Raw genomic sequence first — 24,382 nt, 5'->3', positions numbered from 1 at the left:
ATGACGTCATCCAAGACTCACCCCAGTCTTCCACTCGGCCGATATGAGGAAGCCGTTAGCCTCCCACGCAGACGTTCTTAGGGGTTCGTCAAGCAGGAACGTCTGCGTGGGAGGCTAATATACCGTAAGCTGCCGCTAACCTCCCTCCCTCCCCGGTTTTAGGCCTACCTACCTGTAAGCCAACAAATGCATCCGATTATAAGCCCGCCTGGAATAAAAGCCCCCCTCTAGATTTCCTTGTTTTGATTTTAAAAACACTTTCACAGAAACTCCAGAAAATTGGTGAATTGTTGTTGAACAATAAGTTTATTCCTCCATTTTTATATCTTTATATCTCCGGGTTCTCCGGTTTTCCTCCCTCCACAAAAACCAACATTCACTCTGTGGATGTGCCGCTGAAATTCCCATTTATAACTACCGTACGATAACTTTATTGTAAAATACCATTAAAATAACTTTTCAATGCTTTACTGTAGTATTACTGTACAACACCGAAACACTGAGTTAATAGGCTTCAACTTAAAACACAAATTAAAGCTTAATTAAAAACCAGTAAATTAAAAAACGTTTTTTGATCAACACTGTTATAGCTCGTTTCGAAACGGTTCACGTGACATGTGACCTGACCAGCCTTGTCCAGATCGCTGGAAGGTTGTATCTCCCCCCCCCCCCCCCACCCATCTCTATTTAGGGTCGGCTTGTGGGCTCTGATGTAGATTGCAGAGTCGAAAGCTTAGAATTTTACTTTCATACAGTGTAGAGTCAAGAACGTATAAATTCAACCGAAATATAAATAAGTTGTTTGATATGACACCCACCTAGTCTTCTATGCAACCCGGTTTGTTGCAAATCATGTAACAACTCTAAGTCTTTGACTGGAAAAACTGGAGAGACTGGAGCGAGGGAGGAAATGTAAAGTAACGTTACGACCATGGAATAGGCTCGCGTGTGGTAATCCAATATCCAGAAGTGATTAGCTCCTTGAATTTTGAGAGAAAGAAACTGTTTACAGTGACCCCCTCTAATGGTAATCTCCTTCGCAGCCGTCGTTTGGGTTCGTCACGCAAGACACGAGGGGAGGTGGGGGGGGGGGGGAGTGCGTTGCGTGACGAGCTTAAACGACGACTGAGAAGGAGACTACTCTAATGTGAATGGTAGCCGGGTAAGAAGCGCTGCATGACGGCCCCAACCTCGTTCCCAGAGCAATATTAAAGGGGAAAAGCCCTGGGAACGAGGTTGGTGACGACCCATGTAATTTAGCATGGGAGACTATGTGTATGTTCACACGGGGCCGGTCCCAAATGGATCCGTTCCGGGCCGGCCGGATCTGTTTACGCTTTCATGCGCATCTATTCACACGGGGCCGTTCTGGTGATGGGCGGATTAACATGAACAAGTTAGCTTTCAAAAAGTCAGGCGCAGAAAGCAAGAAGCGTGTTTCAACTGACAGCAGTTTTTTATGTATTTGTCCTTTTAATTTCACTTTTCCTCCATTTAAGGACTGGTTAGTCTTCTCAAGGCGTTAAGCCAAGATAATGCTAAACCAAGTAAATGCGCTCATACAGCCATTTAGCTGGCGAAGCAAGCGTTTCAGTGGAGTTTTCTGCACTAAAATACGATTTCCGTATTTTAGATGCGCGCGAAATTTCCGCGCGGTCAAACAGCCAAACACGCACAAACGGATACACTTGCCGCGTAGGCTAATGGCCATTTGCCTTCTTTAATATGTCACTGCTATACAGAGTTCGACGTTTTGTTAACTGTCGCAGCTTAATTACTTGGCTAAACTACGATCAAAACGTAATACAGTGGCCAGGAAATAGCCGTTAACTAGTATTCAAGTATACATGCGCTGGTTCCAGTTTAGGACTGAAACGGTTCGAGATGAGACCTGCTCGGGAGTTTCAGCAGCTGGATCCAAAATTCGGCAGGATTGGGCCGGAAAGGATAGCTGGTACTAACAGATAGCAAATCCCGTGTGAACAAAAGGTCTACCAGGGCCGATTATTTTGCGCGGAATCCATTTGGAACTTTCCTGGTGGGACTGATAACCGCCATACTGGGGTGTTTGGTGGAGAGGTTGGCCACTTTCAACGGCGAAGGCTTTTCGTGCTGCTCGCTGGCTGTTGAAAACCATTGTGGGTTAGAATGATAACGATGGACTTCTTACACTGTAATCCACAGAATGACCAAGATCGGCTTCTTACGGCATTGCAAGCAGAGGTTATGACAAAGGGGCGGGGTGTTAAAGATGGGGTTGGGTGCTAGCAAAAGCAATTAAGAGCTGTCGCTACTGGGACGTAGAACAGCTGTAGATTCGAATAAGCATCGTTGACTTCTTACATTGTAATTCAAGTTGCTGAACATATTAAGCGACGAAAGCGTAAAAAAAAGTCGACGAAGTCACGCGAAGGCCTGACTGGAGGAGACCAAAATTTACCTTAATTCGACTCTTAGTCGATCCTAGTCAGGTTGGGTGTATGGGATCTTCGCTGGACATGAGTGAGATACTATGCAAAAGCAATCATATTTTAGTGGACTTTAGCTCATGCTCTGAATGTTAACTGTAAGTACGTGCCGGTAGTGCTGCCTCTCTTAAGAAAAGGGTTTGGGATGCCCAGCAAAAGCATGGTGACTGGAGGGTAATTCGGCAGCAGTGTGGGAATGGACTATCACTCATACTGCTCTCACCTGGGTACCAGAAGGAAAAGGGAAACGAGGTAACCTACTCGAAATATGGATAACTGGAGACTATGGAAGGACAGAGGACTAAGAACGTGATTCTGCAGCATCAGAAGCAGACGATAAATAGAATACAATCTTTATTTGCCGTTACAAGTAAATATAAGTTACAATAATTAATTATATAATAATTACAAGATAAACAAATGGCGAGGAAACCGAAGAACAAACGGTAGAAGAGAAGAGAAGGTGAAAGCACGTATCCCAACTCTCCCAAGGAGAACATGGAGATGACGACGTATTACTAATTTTGGTGTTGGTGAAATTAGAACTGACTGGTTTACCTTGTGAAATAAGTCGGATCCAATAAACACCGGAAAAAGCGTCTGCTCTCGCAGGCTACCGTGATTAGAACTATCAGCGATAACGCCATTTCTGGCTTAAACGGGGCACGGTTTTAGTCGACCACGAGACTAAGGTATGTATCTTTTTCGTCTTCAAACGCAAATGAAACAAAAAGAAGGAATCAAAAAGTACCGTTCATGAACAAAGTAAATCAGTTGCAATTTTTACGTATCAAATAAGCAAATATCAGATCTAAAAACGAAATAGAATTTAAAAACCAGCCCGGGGCTTCATTTCTCGAAAGTCCGGGTAACTTTCTGGATAGGCCGATAGACATTTTTGAAATCCAGTTTGATTAATTAGTACTGTTAATTTTCAGTTCAAACTTAAAATTGTAAAGATTTTAAAATCAATAAATAGTGGATCTCTGATGAGGTACATTTTGCACGTTAAATAAATTTTCGGTACAGGTCAGCTAGTGCATGAGGCTTTCGAGAAAAGGACCCTGGTCCAAAAACGGGTGTACAAAATGCCTTATTTCAAGAGAAAATGAGCCTTATGCCCCATTCACACCAAGGCTTAAACACGTTTAAAAGCTGTTTAGTTAAACACAGTTTAACATTGTTTCCTTCCTAAAAGCTGCTTTCGGATTTATTTTTGTCGACTACAGATTTAGCACAAATGAAAGCATAAGTAAAAGTTTACTTGAATTCTATGTCAAAGCTAATGGTTCAGCTTTCTGTTACCAATTTTCTTTTTATTAAACGTGGTTTAATTAAACATGCTTTGTTCAGGTGTGAATGGTGCTTAAGATAGCATCAGGATTTGGGATAACAAGGCCGCACAGTTCTCTGATATTCGGTTTCAATTGTGATTAAAACTATAGAATCTGACCTCGATCGACTTGCGTAATGTCGAGAAACATTTTAATTAAAGGTCTTTCGTTTACAAGGAACAAAATGTCGTTTTCCGAATGAACAAAGATCGGCTAGGATTTTCCGAAAAGTAACAGAAGCTCATATTTTTTTTGCCATTGTAATTTTAGAAACTGAACACAAGCCATTATTGACCCGGCATTATTCTAGCTGACTTTTACTCAACATTTTATAAAATTTCACTTTTGAATTTCGTTTTCTATGTTTTCTTGATTCATCAATTATATTAAAGGCACTAAACGAGTACATTACAGCAAAATAATTAGAATGTTGTTTTCTGTATTCAAGCACCATTTTATGGCCTTTTAAGCAGTAAATTTGTGTAAGCTAACACAGTTTGATAGTTTTGGATTCTTTAGCTGAAAATTTAAATTGCCAAGACTTTTAAAAGAGTCTTAAGGATCCTATTCCCAGAGGTTTCGTATAGCAAGGCCCTGGAAGAGGCGGGTTTAAAAACACTCTTCCATAGACGTGAGGAATTTTGTAGCAGTCTGTTTAAACAAATAGTAGAGAGTGACCAGCCGGTAAACTTATAGCTAGCCTGCTGCCTGCGCACAATGACAGTGGGAGATGTAATTTCAGGACTAGGCGGCGGTATGTTTTCAATCCCGAATGTGAAAACAAAGAGGTTTGGAGACACTTTTATGATGCACTTTGCAAGTAAACAGCAATTGTAGTTAGTGTAGTTAGGATTTTTATATTTTGAAATTTTAAACATGATGTATGTAACGCAAGTAATTCAGCTTATAGCTGCAAGTTGTAGTTTTTTTTAATAAACGATTTATCTTATCTTATCTTATCTTATCTTAAAGAGTAGAATCATATTCCTCGATTTACGAGCTACTGTTGGCTTTCTGAAAATGCTATCTGGCCCTTTTATCACCCTTTTAAAAACGTATTTGCCTGCCCGAAAACAAAAGGGATTGGTTACTGAGCGATGTGAGAGTTTGAAGTGACCTTTTTTTCTAAAGATAACGCTAAGTTTTTCTTTAAAATTTAATCTGAATTTCTGATGTGGCTAATGTCTCTCCAAGCAGATATTTCAACGAAACGAACAAGTACGTGCCCCTGTATATTTTCTAATCCTTAAAAAAAAATGGGGCACTGATATATAATAAAAAAAACTTTTGAACACTGATGGTTGCAAACTCTGGAATGCACACACGACATAAAACTCTTTTATGAAGAATTTACGTTTAATTGAATCAATTTGCACTGAACAAATGCAAAAAAATTAATGTATGCTGTGAGAAGCACAGATTTCCGGCCGACAGATTTACAGGGAAGCTGTTCTTCAGTTTAAGCACTGAGATTGTACAGAAACATTAGGAGTTTGCTTCTACACATGAAGTGGAAGTTAAGTCCTAGGTAGGGTAGTAGAAGAGCTGGGAGAGGTATACAACTATGTCCATCACAGGTACAACTTAGTTATCTTGTAACTGCTGAGCTTCCTTGGCGGACTTGGCAACACAACTGGTATTTTCTCTCTAAAGAAATCTTCACATGTCTTTGGGACTTGAGAAATCTCTACAGCTTGCATGGCATGCAGGTTTCCAATACATTTTTCCAATGCTAAAGCGAGGTATTGCAGTAGCGGTCCGCTTTTCATGGTACTCAAATCGGCAAAGACATGTGGACAGTAACCAGCCTTTAGACCATCTGACAGCTGTTTCAGGAGATCCATGAGAATTTCACCACAGCTCTTTGCAGTAAAGTCTGCTGTTGACACCCAGAGAACAAAAAGCAAATGTTTTAACGAAGAGCTCTCACAAATGCTACGTGGAGAAGAAGAATTGAATCTTTCCATGACTTCAACAAAGTGAGTCTCTTTGATGAGTTTAGCGACTCGATAGCTCACAGCGGCTTCGCTGTTTTGGCAGAAAATGTGTTTTAATAACACAGTCTCAGCTCTAGCCCATGAAATTCTCCAGATAGGGCCGAGCTTCGGCTCAACGTGAAAACCGGACCTTTTCGTTTCGTTTTTTATAACGAGGGCCGGATGATCTTTCGCTATCGAACTTTCAAACATTCCTGTCAATAAAGGCCAGCATTAGCATTCTATAGCCAGAGCTAAATCAACTGACACCTTCAGAGTATCTTTCCAACGAAAAGCTAATTTCTCCGATGCAGCAGCTTGAGTTGCTCCCGGCAAACCCATCGCATCAAAAGCAAAACCAGTTGAAGACAAGAATTTTAAGTGAGGAGGCCATGTTACCGATTTAAATGCCTCTCTTAGCAAAGAATAAAACCTCTGCTTCAGCTTGCTACCATTTAACAGGGGCGTAGCCAGGGGAGGGTTCCAGGGGTTCCGGAACCCCCCTCTCGCGTCAAGGAACCCCCCTCTCCTATTTTTAACAATGATTTTATCCCAGCAAGAGTGTAATGGACTCTCGATTCCTGAAATTCTTCGTTTTGTTCTATGCTTACAATGAGTACAGTGAACGTCATTGTGGTATCTATTTGTAATTCACTTGCATTTTCGGAGACATGAGCAGAGCTGAGATTCCTGTGTAACAAGATGCACGTGTGTGCACAGCAGAAATGCCCGCGAAATTAGTACTAGACGATCCATTGGTGTTGTTCGAGCTGGTGGTTTTCGTAACAATGTCCCGATTGCAAAAGATCGATGCATTCTTTTCACCAAAAAGGTAGACACTAAGCGAAACATTTAGTGATAATGTGTAAGGAGTTCGAATCAAGACATACCTAAAATCGATTATATTGATGAAATTCCAATCCCAGAACCGAAGAGACAGAACGACGACAAAGCAGCGAAAGAGGAAGCGTCGAACAAGCAGAGGAAACAGGACCTCTATCCAAGAAGTCAAAGGAGCAAAAGTAAAATAGCATTCTCAATTGTAAAGGAAAAACAGTTTAGGGTTAAGATCTGGCCCTGGCTTCTCGTTCGGCGTTGGCATTTGCTTGGTAACCGAGTACGACTGTTCGACTCTTTGGTTGTCCCCTTCTCGTGTATCATGCGAGCGCTTGAGGTAATGGCAAATGAACGTCTATTTGCTGGCCAATATGGCGACGCAGTATGGAGCTGGGACACAGACACCAAGAATAAAGCGAGTTGACTTGCGATCGCCATTTCAAGTTTTCTTTTATAATCACCTTGTTGACGGCAATGAAATGCCTTTCCGTCCTGAAACCTCTGAGTGTAAAACTTCAGAAGAGAGATCTAGATGTCTACGAGGCGTACAGTAACAATAATAATGTCACAGACGATCTCCAGGACATCCGAGACAACATCGAAGACATCTTGACTGAGTGGTTCGATCTGGCGGTCACTACCGCGGCAACTGTGTAGGTGTTGTGCCTTCCATCCCGCGCCGGACCAATCATCAGCAGCATCGCGACAATGTACCAGCCCAGACACCATCTGATTACAGTAAGAGGGCAGTTGCTATTCCCCTTCTAGACCATCTACAATCAGAGATGATGCTGTCTTGTCCAGCCTCTTTAATCTTCTTTCTGAGCTGATAGCCGTCGGAGACAGAAATCCTGACATTGAAGCATCGCTGGAGTTTTATGAGAACGACCTTCCTTCTCCTCATGTGGTTGATGTTGAGCTCCTGCGATGGAAGAGAAAGTGGTGCAGCACTGAGGATGCCGACCTTCCCACCAGTGCAGTTCAGACACTCGCAGCATGCGATCGAGAGTTCTTTCCTAACATCCACACCTTGATCTTCATTTTGTGCACGTTGCCGATAACGTCAGCTGAATGTGAACGCTCATTCAGTACACTAAGAAGGTTAAAAACATACCTGAGGTCGACCATGTCAAGCGAGCGAGAGTCTGGGCTGGCGTTGATGAACATCAATTACCACCGAGACATAAATATCGAGGAAGTGATAAACACGTTCGCTCAACGGCAACCAGGGCGTCTTCTGTCTGTGTAGCGTAAACGCCAAAGTCTTGTACGTACGTAATGTAAGGATTTTAGACCAACCGTTTTGGTTGGAACCAATTTGGAACCCCCCCCCCCCCTCCTAGAAATCCTGGCTACGCCCCTGTTTAAGCAGAGAATAGGTCCATTATTTGTGGATGTTCCAATGATGGGATCTGCGACATAGGACATTTCTTCGCAAAATTCTGACCAGGAGTGTAAAGGATTACCTCCATCGCTGGAAGAGATACGGACCAAAACGTGCCGAGTTCTTTTTCCCCTGTGGACCAAATCACAAAATCCCGCCAGTCTTGTAAGATTTACCATAAAATCGAACTCATCAGCTTGAATGATCTTGGTCCCTTCGCCAAAGCTGCCCGAGGGTTCGAGTTGGCACTCGAATCTTGCATCGTTAGCGGCGACACTGCCAAGCAATGCTGAAACTAATCTCGTACCCCGATCTCAGTCGTCGGTTCGGGAATGTCGAAATGTGAGATCTGGTAAAGTTCGATACAACGCCATTTCTGGTTGGTTACCAGGATAAGGAATGCCTCATTCTAATCTGCTCTGTGATTGGCTCTTTCCTTCTGTGTTTGGTTTTCGCTCAGTTCGGGGAAGAAACAAAAATTTTCGCTCCGATTAAGATTGTCATGCGACGTTTTTACATACATGCCCTTTGTGTGGGGAGAGAACAGTGAGAAATTGTTTTTTCGGAAGACAACAGCGACTTTAGCCGAAAAGAGTTTGCAGTAACGTTCAAAAGGCCTTGATATTATTATATCCATCCAACACGATGGATATAAGCTTGCTTACTTTTGGGGATAAAATGGAGGTAGGTCATATATTTTTTTTTTTGGTATTTCTTGACAAAAAATGATTTTTTTTAAAATGATTATTTATTTAGTAAACGCAAATTAATCTCCCCAAAATACTTTACCTTGAGTTCCTGAACACGCGCGCCGCATTTGCTAGCATATTTTCAGTTTTTGTCTTCTGCTAAAAGACTATTTTCCTTCTATAAATTGAACTGGACTTTGAGTAAGAGACTTCATAATATAATATTAGTCCTTTCAGACCAGTGTGCTTATTCCTTCAAGATCCATACAACATCTCTCATAGGACTTTGGAGAAATTGATAGAGTGTCCACACAATATTATTATTCATCTGCTGGTGAGGTCAATATCCCTCCCACCCCTCAGCTAAGAGAAATGAAAAATGTCCGACTTATGACCGCCAAAATAATAGTAATGAAACCCGTACTACAACAGAGAACACCTTGTCTGAACCGATTAGGGCTCTTTATGTAAGTGTAGTTAGTTTAATTTTATCCCCTCTCTCCCACCTACTGAGTTAAAAAAAATTTGGATCCAAAATATAAAACTAGCCTTCCTCTAAAATAAAAATGGGGACATTGGTTTAATTACATGTCTGCACCACCTAATGTTTTGCAGGTATATGCTTGTGATAGGCTTTAGGAAAGAAGTAGTTTTAAAAGGAGGACATGCTTCTTTGGATTTGACATCACTTATAGTTTTTAGAATCTTTTTGCCATTGTTCTTTTCTTCAAGATAGGGGAATTTCTCCATTATTTTATCATTATTATGGAGTCCTTGAAGTACTAAACACACGTCATTTACTACTTCCATTGTTAATCCTTAGCACATTCTCTTATACAAATAGTTATCACTGGCCTCAGTTTCTCATTTATTTCTTGTTAACTCTGCCTTAATTTCTTCCACCTGATTTCTAGGGAGAAGCAAGTTCCTAAAGTTCCTATCAGTGATGTGAATATCTTCAAGGGCTAAAACAGCTGGACACAGCTCAACACATAATTAAGAGCAATGACAGTCATTTCGGACAACAGATATCACAACAGCTGCATTTCTCACACAAAAGCCAAAACCAAAGTGGTTATAAGCAAAAATTTTCCCCTGCACAGATTTCTGGGGTATTTACACTAATCTGTCATGATGGGTTGCATTTCTTCAATATTTGCACCAATATGATTGTTGTTAAAGTAAAGTTTTGATGTAGCAGGCTTCCCATCTCTTCCACTTTCTTGGAAAAAACTTTCCATGGTTTGCGGAAGACCAAAATGAATAAATTATTATCCTTCCAACACAATGAGAATCACACCCCATTCCCAAAGATTGTGGCAAATAATATTCATTGTCAGTCTGTAGAGAATGAGACTGAGCCAAAAGTGCATTTTTGAGGAATTTGGGGAGTAAGGTAGAACTGGTGATCCCCAAGCTTTCCACCCAAAAAGGCACCCCCAAATCCACACAGTACTAATGATGAGTAAATAATAGGCTGACAGGCTTAATTTTTGACATTGGTGGTGATAAGTTCATCTGCTATGGGCGAAAATATGTAATCAAACTGGTCAACATTACTTTGTCAGTGTTAAGATAGGAGGGCCTTTGTAGTACTCCATAAATCTTTCATATTCAAACTTTGTATGATTGTAGTTTGGTTGTTTTTCTGTTGCTGTTGTTGTCATGACAACAATCTTCGCTGTAGGGAATACTGAGGAAAGTGTTCCTCGTTTGTTGTACTCTGAAGTTGTGCCCCCTGAACAAAGATGCAATTAATTAAGAAAAAACTGTAGTCATTCACTGGGATGTTGTTATTCTTTCCATTAGAATAAGACAATATAATTACCAGAAAATGGATAATGAGAAGGCTGAATAAAAAGGGATTCTCAAGTAACTAAGCCTTTTTTGACGCATGGGGTGGTGGAAGGACGAAGCATAAAAGAAGCTGCGATAATCACTAACAATATGGCTCTGTATTTATTAGCTTTTAACCTTTAAGCCTCAGTGTCAACATACAGTTTCTCCTTACTGGTCTCTACATGTCCATTTTTCATAGTCGCATTATAGGGAGGTTGTTGAAATATCAAGAAATTTCACCACTGGTGATCTCATGACCTCTCCTTGATTGTGTATTGATAAATATTAGGAGAAATTTTGATACTGATCACTACTGGGGCTTAAAGGTTCAAAGTTCACTGTTCTGATATTTTTTGTATACTTGTGTGAAAAGTCCTTGAACATAATTTTGTGTTGCTGGTCTTAATATTAAGAAAAGTTAGGACCTGACATGGGTGCAAATATCAATACAAGAAAAATTTTTTTGCTCAAGGAATTGGCATCAACAAGGAATTTTCATCCAAGACAGACACTGTTTTCAAAGTTTCTTTTCCCCACCACTTCTCTGCAGTGGGTTTGTGTCTGACAGTTTGATTAAATGTTGTTTCCTGGCTATGGAAGGCCATGGTTTAAAGGAATACTTAGGAATTCATGGTTACTGAAGATCAGCTTACTGTGAAAGCTGTTGTTTTGCTGCAGAAATGGGTGACAGTTCATTAGAACACACAGACATGCACAGGAAAACAAATAGTGGAAATATTTTTTTTTATTTGTTTTCTATTTATCTGCCATTTGCTACTTTTATGAGCCCAAAAGACCTTCACACCTTCCTATTATTATTGTTATTATTTTTTTTTTTTGCTGAAATCAAGGATCCCATCAGAGGTGAGTGTCCAAGCACCAAGATAGCTGCTTTGGACATAAAGAACCTTGTATTATTCTTAGTGTATCATCCTCTATGCATGTACAAATAATGCAATGCTCAGTACAACAATGATTATTTAAGCAGCTCATTGTGCCTTGCAAATCAAATGCAGATAATGACCTTTGTTCTTCATATCAAGAGTCAAATGTTATTGGACTTGTGTATTATGTGGTTCTAATTTTCGAGTCAGTGGACTCCTATGTGTAAAATTATAACCTTTATTAACTTGTCATCAAAGAAGCAGTCGAGGGGGCATGTCCCCTAAACTTAACATAAATTTCAGGTGAAAACTTTTCAAGTGTTATGTGATAAAGGTGAATCAAGAACCACTGAAATGGAAAGCTCATCACTACCAAATAAAACTCTAATGGGAAACTCATAGGGACTTGCTCTGTTTGCTCACATGTTGCAAGTAACCAAACATTCTTCAGATCCCAAATCCAGATGTGGTACCTCCATTTCCCAAAAGAAATTCAAACTTCCATTTTTGAGAAAAAAAAACCCCTTTAAAACAGCAAGGGTGTACCCGGTATTTTAATGTTGGACATAATTGGGCGCCTGCTATTTACACGGACAGGTCTTTCTGGTTTGCTGGTATATAACCAAGACAGTAGCATGGTGTTAGGGCTAGGATGGTTCATGGTTAATTTATTTCACACTATTTACACAACATTAACATAGAAAGAAAAGTATTACAACAAATGATTACAAGATAAAAATAAATACAGTACAAATTATAAAATGTGTGTGGTGGTCAAAGTAGCAATAAGGCTTTCTAGCTGACCACCACCTACTTTTAAGTAAACAAAGAAATGACACTGAGCTTTATTGAGATATTAGAAAATGTAGGAAATGTTTGTAGAGCCTAGGATGTACAAGAGAGAATTACATTTGTGTAAATTAAGGTATGTTCGAGATATACTGAACCGAGCAAGAAATCTAAACAGGACAAGCTTAATAAAAGAACAAAACAATAAATAAAAACAAAAAAAAGCAAAAAAACAACATACAAACAAACAACAACAACAACAAACAAAAAGAAAGGAAAAGGACAACACATCATCAGCAGCAACAGCAGCGACAACAAAGATCAAAATATAAGCAGACAATTATTATTATTAAAATTATTATTATTATTATTATTATTATAATTTTTAACTCTATTATTATTATTAGATAGTTACATACTATTATATTTGATCATTAATAATAAACAGAACATATATTATTTGATTGACAAGAGATCAGGTGGGCCTTATAAAGTTTCTTACACCTGTTAAAAGTTTTTGTTTTTTTCAATGCCATGGGGACAGTTTCCCATATGACAGAAGCAGAGTACTTAAAAGTAACTTTGCCTATGTTAGTTCTAACTTGTGGTCGGTGGAAATTAAGCTTGGCAGAATTTCTGGTGTTATAGGAGTGGACAGTTGTTGTAGGTAGGAGGAGGCCCTGTTTAGCTGGTTCATATAAAATTATATTATTACAGTGACCTTGAGTTGTGTCCTTTGGCCTGTAAAAGAAACCTGCCGCATTTACACAATCCATTTGGTTTGGAAATTTAAACCATTAACTTATGGAAGAAGGAGAATTTGTGTGACCAAATCAGCTGAAAGACTACAAAGAGAAGAAATAATTTTTACGTATCACTGGTAGACCACAATTTCTGAAACTTTGCAAATGAAAATATGACATGAACCATTTGACTTTCCAATGCGAAATTTAACACCAAGATGCCAATCAGTAACTCTATTGTGCCTCATCTACAACAACGACCACAAACTTTTTCTGATAAAGCTTCGACAACAAAAACTCTCTGCACTGTCTGTTGCTACCTTTACCTTGGGGTGCACAAAAATTATGTGACATTTCCCTGCCTGTAAATTACAGTATCTTCAATACAGTTACCATCTAAGGCGAAAACTGGTACAGCTTACTCCGGTTGACTTAAGTCTTTTTAATTGATTGTCGATAAGCACGTTGATCTTGAGTGGAGAAAGCACAATTACGATGGATTTGTTCTTGGAACAGTTTTCATTACAAAGATGGTCTAGATGGTCACAAAGGGTAGGAACTAATCTTAGTAAAAAAGTGATTTACCGCGCTTGTTTCCTGTTGCCTTTTTCGTTTTGGTTTAAGTTTCAAGTTTTGTTGTCCTCTCGACCGAAGAGCGTTCCGAACCTCGAAAGCGAAAACCTCACCAGGAATGATCACAGTTACGAGCAGCACGGTGGACAAAGGATGATGGGCAGGCCCGTATTCCGGGCCTCAAATCGAACTTTACCAGATCTCCCCTCCGCCTGACCGTGGGAGATCTGGGTACGAGATTATGCTGAAACTGCTTCATCTAAGGCTGTTTGGACGTCTCGGCTCTCACTGTTATCGAGAAGTCTGGCGAATTTGTCATCCAAGTACGCAACACATCGATCAAGGGCCATTTTGGGTCCGAAATGTCCGAAGAAACTCCGAAAATACAAATTCTGGCAAGGCGTTTCATATTATCGTCTCCGGTCTCCCCGCGCTATACGTACGCGGGGCTGACGGGAAGGCTTCATGTTCGATCACACGAGGTAGCCATCTTTGAACACATTTTAGCTTCCATTACGTTGTAAAAACTCTCTAAAATATGGCTAGTGAAGACGATGTTAAGGACGATCTTGCAGCGGTTAACGAGCCGAAGGAAGAAAAGACCGAAAATGGAGACGCTGCGACGGCAGATGCTAAAGGGGAAAGCAGCGAAGATAAAAAGCCTGAGAAGGAAGATCAAGAAGACGAGAAAGAAGTCAAATTGTATGTTGGCAATCTTCCGGACCACTGCAGGCGAGGGGCTCTACAAGAGCTCTTCGAAAAGTACGGGAAGGTGTCGCAGTGTGATATAGTCAAGAACTTTGCATTCGTGGTAAGCGAGATCACTGTTTAATAGTAGGCTATAACATTTAATTCGGAATAGATCAGTAGCAGGATCAGCCATAATTTTTGCACAAGAAAGCCTGTAAAGTTGCCCTATATACGTCTGTTCTTAAAACATTGGTCAAGTGCACCTTTCAGTAACATACCTAACAAACCTAACTAATGATTTGCTTTTTTTACTTCCGTCAATCATATCAGACCAGTGATGCAAGGCCACTTTTCCACTATTATAAATTCAAGTGGCTCGGCAGCTCAACAGTCAAATAGAACGAGTATTATTCAAGCGGCTTGGCAGCTTGCCAGTCAGCAAGCAAGCTGCTGAGCTGTTGAGTCACTTGAGTATAAGCCTTACTTGTTCTTTAAATTCTGACCTGACTGGAGAGCTGCTGGGCTGTCAAGCTACTAAATTATAAACCTTACTCTTTCTTTAAATTCTGACTGCAACTGGCGAGCTACTAAGCCACTAAATTTTCAACCTTACTCGTTCTTTAAACTCTGACGACCAGCTCACTTATACCTCTCGAAATGTGGCCCTGTATTGTATACATGTAGTTGCTCCTTGTGCTGAATAAGCTTTGATTGTGTAGTATGATATGTGGTATGGTGTGTTGCAGTGTTTGGCGAGATTTTGGCACAGCTATGCCCATAGTAATATTTTGTGTATACATTTTCTGACTCAAACTCATGCTTGCTGTTGCTGGAATTAAGCGAACTACGCAGACGCGTGTTATACGCAGCAAAAACGCATATGTGCATATTATTAGACTCATCTAAATGTGTGCATGTTTGCCATTGTAATTCATCGTCGCAAGTTCTCTTTGTGTGGTATTGTCAAATAAAACAAAAGAATTAAACAGGTTAACGTCAAACACAAAATTAGCATTTTTTAAAATCAGCCAGCTACAGCTATCATATTTCGAATCTTATCCGCTTTGTAAATACTGGCGACTTTAAAAACAACCCCTAGCCGATATTGAATATTCAGCCTACGTCATAGAAGACAAAAATCTAAGCTAATTAGTTGAATACTAGTTGTTTGGAATCAAAGCACTCTGTGCAAGGTGAGTGTAATGATACGTGTATTTTGGATTATGCCTAAAGTTATTTTAAAAATTACACACCCACATTGTGACTCAAAAGAGAACGTTTTGAGATTTTTTTGAAGGGCTGAAAATGGCGCAAGTTGGGTATAATTGTAAAGGCACTGTGGCTCCTGTGTTGATTGAATAAAAAAGCATCCAGTTTTTCTTCCAAGAACCTCCATACATCGTGTTGTTGCCGAATGAAACTTGATACATGTGAAGGAATTTGGTTGCCTAGCACGTGACTGAAATCTTGCTGGTGTTTTCAGTGTGGCAATTCCTTTCTACGTCCAAATGACAGCTTCTGTCAGTGTTTTATAACATTAGAGGAAGCATTCAATCTTGCAAAAGTTGCCATTATGGCTTTATCCAAATGAACGTAAATATAGAAATGCGTACCAAATCTGACTAGATGCGTAAACGCGTATACGCGTCCGCAGCAGATGAGTTTTACACATATGTTTTGGTTCGCTTAATTCTGGCCTGCACTGTAGACGTGTACTTTCCTATGTATCTTTCAAGATTTAAATAATTGCCAGTGATCATGAATGTTCCCACTCATAAACTTGCCCATTCATTTTAGGCAAAATTTGTCTTGGAATATTTGGCACACACCCCTTGTAATTAAATTAATTATGTGTACATTTTGTGACTCAACCTCTATTTACGTTCACTGTTTTTGGAAGGGGGTTAGTATGACGGTGGTGCATGTGTTAATGAATGGGGCTGTGCGGGAATCTTCCCAATTTGTTTGGTCAGTTGTTTCACTGCTAAACTATTTTTGCGTTTTCACATTTTCAGCACATGTATGGTGAGAAAAATGCCAAAGAGGCAGTCGATACTTTAGATGATTCTGAATTTTCTGGAACTCACATCCAAGTACAGGTGAGATGATGAAAGTACTTGCATTTCTGTTACATGACAATACTGACATCTAGCCTCAGTTGTAGTCAAGTCACCCTTCCTTTCCCCTAACTAGGGGTTGAAATCTAGGATTGCAGATAACAGTTGGTTGTCAGACAGTGGCAAATAAAGTTTGTCCATGTCTGGAGAAATAGTTTTGAGACCAGAGAAAATAATTTTTGGGGGGTGGATTCCTGGATTCGATGCCATGTCCGTTGGGTTTGTTACCTGTCTCATCCTTCCTCAAAGTGGTTTTTCTCAGGGTACTCCGGTTTTTCCCTTTCCTCAGAAGCGAACATTTCCAAATTTCAATTCGGTCTGAAGAGTGTCCCCGTACTGTAAAGCGCATTTGATCATCTTGTCATGAAATTGTGCGCTATACAAATTTAGAAATTCAAATCACACCCAATGGACTCGGGACTCATACATTGAATGTTCTATTTACAGTATGCAAAAACGAAAGGGAAGCCTTCTGAAGATGAATGTTTTTCATGTGGTAAACGCGGCCATTGGTAAGCCACCTGTTACTCGTCATGCACAGTTGTTCAGTGTAAGACTTTTGTTTTTTCATGCAGTTACAAACAGAAATTCACTGTAATTTTCTTTTGAATTATTTTTAATTCAGGGCTAAAGACTGTCCCAGAATGCGTAGGTAAGGCTCAGAATAATAATTTATTTTGTTACTGAGTTATCCTTCTTGGGGAGTGTTCAATTCTTAGGACTTAAATGCAACAACAACCAAAATGATGACAACAACAACAACAACAACAACAACAACAGCAATAGCAAGTAATGAGTCCACCATTTTTTTTCCCGAAGTTCTGTATTTTAACAGTCAAACACACATTACAGAGCTGAGGTATAAAATATTACATGCAATATAAGTGATGCGAGAAAACAAGACATATATACTACATTGTGAACTACAGGTAACAAAGCTTACAATGAATCTCATTTAAAGAATTCAAACTGTTAAGCTATAAAGAAAAAAAAATACTTTACTACTATACTACTTAGTCCACAATTGCCAGAGCGATGGTTTCTTATTTAAATAACCAGTACAGCAAATTTCCTTCTTTCAACCATGCCCTTGAAATTCATACCTCACCAGAGTTTTAGAGAATATTTCCTTCCCCTCAAATGGCCATTTCAGTGCCATGTTGTTTGGTATAATTTGGTTCCTTTACAGAGCCTGTTTTCTGTTCAAACATTCTGACTAGAGTTAATGTTGGTTTAATTTATGATACTAATATTATTATTTCCCAATGAAGGTATGATGATCGTCGTGACAGATATGACTACCGTTATGACTATGGCTCCCGTGGAAGAGGCCCTTATGACAGACCACCCAGTCGCTACTATGACCCCTACATGGACAGACGCCCTTACCCGCCAGGGAACTATTATGAACCTTACCCATACAGAAGTCGCAGTCCTGGAAGATCCCCTCCCAGGTAAAGGAATTGTATTCACTGCAAATTTCCCTACAGTTACCTAAACAGAAACCACATTCCACATTTCAACATCGTCATGACCCCTTTATCAAGTGATGAAGGATTCAGTTGTCACTTGACTTATGATAATAAGTGTTACGTGGCAGAATTTTTACTTCAGGGCCAGAAGTTGGAAACCCCAGTGTGATTTGAGCATCAGGCCTAAAGCTAATTTGTTTGGATTCTTTTAAGGAAACTCTTTGTCTCAGTTTGAATACAGTAGGATCAGGAAGCAATGTCTTCACTCATTCATTTTACAGACAGTTTGCCCTGTCTGCTGTCGTTCATATTTTTTGAGGGTTGTTTCTTATGTGGTTTTATGAGAAAAAATGTACCAATTCAAACAGTCTTCTACATGTATTTTACTGATATATTTAAAAGTGAGAAGAAACCTTAAAAACATGTTGTTTGCAGTTTTCCTTATTCATTTTCATGTCTTGTTAGTGCCTTCTTTTATACCCTTGAGGAAATTTTCAACTCTGTTTAAGTATTCATAATGTACCAGTAAGTTGATACAGACACCGTTAAATTCCAATTCCCCCCTTCCCCCACCCGCCGAAAAAAATGGATGTTTTGTACTCTTTTACTAAACAATTTTGACAGGCCTTGGTGAAAAATAACACGTGATGTAATATTTTCCATATTTAAACTTGTTGAAATGCTTTTATCAGGTACAGCTATACTGGAGCATATGAAGGTTATCCAGCTGCCCGTGATAGATACGGAGGTCGCAGGTAAAACATGAGTTGTTCTTTATGATATTTCTGCAAAGTCTCCTCTTGTTGTCTGTAAAAGTTACAGATTTAAATCTTGTTGGACATCTTCAACTGCTGCAATGTGAACTAAACAGTTACTTCTGTAAGTTGCAAAGGCAAATACACTTGAAGAGAATGAAAATAACTGATGATAAAACCACAAGCTGCCAAATGTGATTTGTCTACGCATACGTTCTGCGCATCCCGGGTCTGAGGAATTCCAGTTTCTGAATGGCGATGCCTGCAGTAAAACAAAGATATTTCGCACGGTTTATAACTACAGTACATGGAAAAAACTGGTCTCGGTAAGGGTTATTGGAATCCCCCAAAAAACTAGGGCTAACCATGCATTTTTCAGAGATAATTGAGCTGGAATTTGGGAAAAATGCCATACATTGCTTTGTATTTTGGGTGCTTTTTAGAGTTACTGTTGCTTAATTATCTCTAAAAGATACATGGTTACCCCTAATTTTCTTTTTGGATTCCAGTAGCCCTTGCTTAGATCTGCTTTTCCCGCATAGTCATAAACCGCGCAAAACTACTTCAATCTGTATAGTAGGCACTGTCCCTAAGGAAGATCAGTCTTATGGAAGAGCTTGTTTTTTAGTTATAACCTTACCACTGAAAGCTAAAATTAGGGATGTTTTTAACGGTTCATACTGTTGCTATGGTAAACTATTATGTTGAAAAAATCTGGTGTCCAATGATTAGGCATCTTTTTGATACCATTGTTGTAGTATCAACTGATAAAGAGCTTGGAAGTACTAATCCATCAATTTATAAGTGCTGATAAAAGCTGAAACCGTTGTGAGCCACCTTAACTGTAGTTTCTGCTCCCTTGGTTCTGATTATTCTCTCACAAGACAGTGAAACAAATACTCCTAGTTGGTGAACCTTGCTTTTAATGATGACGTGAGAGACTTTGTCAAGGGAATTATTCTATGTTAAATGAATTTGGACCTCTTTGAAGAGTGGACGGAGAAAAAAAAGGAGAGTTGCTCTCTTCATAGACAGTATGAATCATGTTGCAGATTTTCCATAGGTTTCTTTCGTTTTCTTTCTTAGGTATTAAGCGTCTGGGATACCCGGCCCGTTGACTCACCGAATAACTTTCATCGTGCGGTCTGTTTTGCTGTACCTGCGTGACTCGCCGGTGGATTGAGCGGATTGACTGATAATTTTTTTTACGTTAAACTTACACGAACAAAGCAATGTTGAGTTTTTCACGTAGTCCTCCTTTTTATGAAATTTTTTTTAACATAAGGCTGACGACCAAACAGGGTTAAAGTTAAAGTGCAAATGTTAAACTCGTCACTAAAGAAACATTAATTTTGATTGATTTAAGGGTTAAATTATTTGGGAATTTTTGTTTGTGTTTAGTCTCATTGTTGTGTCTTCACACATTTACCGCCTGCTAAGAGTAGTATTGTAGTTAAACCTACTGGACATCGTTTGTGATATAATGCATAATGTAGAGTCTCAATTAAGCTAAAGCATGCCAGTGAAATGAATAAAGCCTCTTAATTCCAGTGTTATGTTGTTGTTTCGTCGGTGCGAGAGCTGATCATTAACAAACAACTATCCATTTCGGCTACTTATGACGTTTGCCATCTAGTAAAGAGCTTGTAGGTCGTGGATGCAACTATTCAACAGTCCCGTGTATGGTGTGCGCTGTGCATCGGGTGCAGAATAACTCTACAGTGTTTTCCTCCGGTGGATATCAGTTGTGCGTGGACTTCCGATTATCCGGCCTCGTGACAGAAATCGCAAATGATCTTCGCAGGCGTGTCCGTCGTTGATACCGTGAGTAATCGTGCTCTCGCAAAGGAGTCACTGTATTACTAAATCGTCGTGTTCATCACTCGTGTTTTCCTCGTGATTCATGCTTGAACTTTTCTAAGCAGTCACAGGCGTGCTTTTGGACAGAAATGTTCTCTTGCTTTGTAGAGCTGTTTCTTTGTAGAATTCAAATCTTTCTGACATCTCAATAGTTCTTTAATTCTCCTCTCTTGGTTAAATTGTTCATGATATTTTTGTGATGCGTTTGCTTCAAAGATTTTTAATTCGTTTTCTTTTAGGTAGTGTATTCCTAACACTCAGCGAAGTAGAACCACACTGCCCTTAAAGCCAACCAATAAACAGCCATTGATCCAGGTTAGTTGGTTTTTAAATTTAAGGGGGTTCTTTTAGAATCATTTCCCTGCAAGTTCACTTTCCTATCTGTTGTTGTTATTTTTTTAGAAATGTATGAGGGGCAAAAGTGGATTGGTTAACTAATTCAATATGGCGGCAACAGGGTGGTCAGGAGAAAAAATAGTTTGGAAAAGAAATGGGAGACTTGTACGCATGATATTTTCGCAAATGACGTAAAAATAGGGAAATGAAATGTGAAGGCAACGCGCTAAGCGAATTGTCTATGTATTGGAAATAGTGTTTGTTAGGCGCCGAGAAATTCACAGATATTCACTGGCAAATAAACATTTTACGTTTTGCTTACTATTTGACGGTTTCTTTGTTTGTTTATTTATTTACATATTACTGCATACATAAGTTTTTTTTTTCATTGGCAGATCGACAGGACTACAGCAAGGAAAACAAGCCGTTCCGGGCACTTTTTAAACCTTGTTGACCGTGAAGCGCTCACATACGAGCTCCATCTTGTGAAAATAGCGCTTTCGTCGCGAGAGTCCTCTGTAAACCCTCCAAATGGTGTATGACTCCTTTAACGCTCAAAAAGTGCGTGCATGCTATTTTGAAAAGATTGTTGTGTTTATTTTTACGGTGCGGCGCGCCTTACCGTGGCCACCCAACAAACGTTTTTTTACAAGTTAGCCATAAAATACAAAACGACGTTTTCAATAATTCGTTGCTGCGTCACTTGCCTGTTGGACTTTGCAAGGAGGCATGACCGTTAATCAAATTCGCGTATCCTGATTGGCTAACTTGTAAAAAAAGTTTGTTGGGTGGCCACGGTAAGGCGCGTCGCACTGTAAAATAAATAGCCTGTGAACGTAGACGTATTTCCGGCTGTCACTTCTCTCGGCGAAGAGAAGCGACAGCCGGAAATACGTCTGCGTTCGCAGGTTATTTTTACAATGTAAAATTGCCCACTGGAAAATCCGAAAATACATGTACTATGAGTTCTGTACAGACCATGTGTAGTTTCAAGCATGTGTTCTCCTGTGACATTGAATTTTACAATAAATGTAAAAATTCCCGAGCGCCGATTGGCTCGTAGCTATTGTCTATAAAGCCGCGATTACACGTTGTACAATATTACAGTCGAACCTGTATATAATGGCCACCCTCGGGACTTGAGTTACTGGCCGCTTAACTGATGCAGGTGGCCGCTTAATACAGGATCACTAAGACACTGGGCGTGGTCTAATGTCAATTTTAATGGCGTATCATACAAAAACACTTCATGCAAGGAAACAATAGGACAATCAACACTCTTTCAAGTGATCAATACTTTAAACAAAGTTCAGTGCCAACTTGTAACTTAACGGTATAATATACGCAACATTGTGTAAAAGTACTATGCAATAAATTGTACTCTACTCTCCTACGGTATACGGTGCTCTATTTCTATGACTTACAGTACACAACAAAATACCTCATTCCGTCGTTTCATAGTTGTTACGCTCAATGTCGTTTCATAGTTGTTACGCTCAATGTTAACTGTCACATGGCTGAAGAACAAGTTAATTAAAGAGGAATTTCTTGCTAAAGAGTGAAGCATATTTAAAACAAACTTATTTTTTAGCGTTCGCGATATGGTGCTGTACTTCAGCACATTGCGGACATCTGAAAAGCGTTAACTGAATTAAACAGCCGAGTATCAGCTTACAGTAGCTTTGTACATGTTATTTCTTTATAGTGATACTGGATCGCATTTTAAACACAATAAAATACCGCATAAAACAACATATGGCTTAGTTTCCATTCAAGGGTGGCCGCTTAATACAGGTAAAAATAACAAAGAAAGACAAACATAGGACTGCTACAGGGTGGCCGCGGCCGCTTAATAGAGGTGGCCGCCTAATACAGGTAACAAATACAGCGTTTGTATGAGCAAACTATCGGGACTTTAAAAACTGGCCGCTTAATAGAGGGTGGCCGCTTAATACAGGGCCGTTATATACAGGTTCGACTGTAATTTTGTTTTATTACAATGTTGGATGAGGGGCTAAACGTCATTTACCAGTACTACCACATTCGTCCAACAAAAATGTTGATTAAATATCGTATAACATAGGCCTTTTTATTTTATCTTTTCAATATATGTTAATTAACCCAACTAACCTCATTTCAGAGTAAAAATTCTTTTGAATTTTGCACATGCTGACGAGGCTAGTAGGGCTAATTTTCATGAAAACAAAAGAATAATTTATCGGCCGCCATTTATGAAAAAGGTCTATGGGGTACTAAACGTTCTAACATTGTTGAACTAACAAATTTTGTACAACAATGTGAGAAAGTTTAGCTGCGGCTTAAGGACGGTACTTACTTTTGTTACTGGGCATACGTTCTGCGTATCTCGAGATACTCGAGTTCCCTATGGGTGGTGCCTACTAATACAGGGACATTTTTGCGCGGTATAAAACTATGCGGAGAGAGCAGAACTTGGGAAGAGCTCTTGGTATCCAAAAAGAAAATTGGGGGTAACCATGCATTTTTCAGAAATGAAAAAGCTTCAACTTTGAACAAAACGCCATACATTGCTTTGTAGTTAACTGTTTTTTAGAATAATTGTTGCTTAATTATCTCTAAAAAATGCGTGATTACCCCCAAATTTCTTTTTGGATTCCAATAGCCCTTGCTGAGATCTGCATTTCCCGCATAGTCAAAAACCAAACAAAAATACTTCTTTAATAGTAGGCACTATCCTTAAGGGTAGAGACAATAAAAATGACGTCAGATGTAACGCGCGCTTTCTCAACGGAAAATAAAGCCAATTCCGCTCGTACTTTTTCCATGTTATTGTGAAAAACAAATCGACGGCAGTTTTCTATGGTCTATACTATTATAGACCATAAAGTGACACCATAAAATGTTCAAAACTTGTCAGTGAAACCACTTGCTTGCGTTTCATGGTTCCAGTTGAGTTTTAAACACAATTTATGACGTTATTTTTTGGTCTATTTAACAATTATTCCACGCTCACGTTGCATATGAGATGATAGATAGCCAACGGGACACGTAGCACCGAGTTGGCTACAATCATCTCATATCCAACAAGCGTGAGTGGAATAAATGATTTTGCATTGTAAAAGTAACCCTAAGAATTTAATGGTCGCTATTTCTCTGGCATGGTATAATGGCTCATATACCATGGCCGCTAATCCAATCAAATCCCTGGAATGTCATTATACAATGATAAAGTTTTTAATAAAAGAGCAAAGACCATAGAAAACTGCTGGCGATCTGTTAAAGCCGCCGTTACACGTTGAAACTTTTAGCTGAAACTTGTGTGCAACGGCGAACGAGACCAGTTTCACGAAGTGGTGTTACACGGTGAAACTCTTGTTTTTTCGCCACTGAGACCGTTGCAAGCCGTTGCAGAAGTAGAAAGCGGTTCTACTTTTCGTGAAACTTGTCTCGCAACGGAAGATGAAAAAGTTTCACGAAATCGACCATGTTACACGGCGCAACGTCTGCTGAAACTTATTTCGCAGCGCCGTTGCACACAAGTTTCAGCTAAAAGTTTCAACGTGTAACGGCGGCTTAATTCTCAGTGTGCCATAGTCTTGCGTGTTCTTAGCCATGTTTTGCAGAATTCCTGATGCATTACTGTAAATTGAAAGTAGT

General features: G+C 39.5%; 1 protein-coding gene, 1 long non-coding RNA gene and 1 pseudogene across 3 annotated transcripts; 2 read left to right on the top strand and 1 right to left on the bottom strand.

The window, feature by feature from the left end:
• Positions 1-3,499: 3,499 nt before the first annotated feature.
• On the bottom strand, positions 3,500-13,967 carry LOC146487336 (cyclic GMP-AMP synthase-like receptor; annotated as a pseudogene).
• Positions 8,575-11,810, top strand: LOC146487337 (uncharacterized). The gene is made up of 2 exons (XR_014857148.1): positions 8,575-8,683; positions 9,603-11,810. It is a non-coding gene; the product is annotated as an uncharacterized LOC146487337 (long non-coding RNA).
• A 1-nt stretch (position 13,968) lies between the features above and the next one.
• LOC146487335 (RNA-binding protein lark-like) lies at positions 13,969-21,793 on the top strand. Of its 2 annotated transcripts, XR_014857475.1 has the most exons (8): positions 13,969-14,327; positions 16,222-16,305; positions 16,771-16,835; positions 16,949-16,975; positions 17,595-17,777; positions 18,488-18,550; positions 20,650-20,725; positions 21,142-21,793. XR_014857475.1 is itself a non-coding variant. In XM_085087157.1 (7 exons), the coding sequence occupies exons 1-7, from the start codon at positions 14,055-14,057 to the stop codon at positions 19,641-19,643; spliced, it is 702 nt and encodes a 233-aa protein (XP_084943283.1). In that variant the 5' UTR covers positions 13,970-14,054; the 3' UTR covers positions 19,644-20,100. The 2 variants fall into 2 exon arrangements, 1 of the variants encoding a protein (XP_084943283.1); XM_085087157.1 differs by lacking the exons at positions 20,650-20,725; positions 21,142-21,793 and adding an exon at positions 19,637-20,100 and having other exon boundaries at positions 13,970-14,327.
• Positions 21,794-24,382: the final 2,589 nt, after the last annotated feature.

This window comes from Pavona decussata, unplaced genomic scaffold (assembly GCF_977016875.1).
Source record: "Pavona decussata unplaced genomic scaffold, jaPavDecu1.1 SCAFFOLD_16, whole genome shotgun sequence".
In the NCBI taxonomy this organism is placed as follows: Eukaryota; Metazoa; Cnidaria; class Anthozoa; order Scleractinia; family Agariciidae; genus Pavona; species Pavona decussata.
This window is presented reverse-complemented; position numbering and strand designations above follow the sequence as displayed.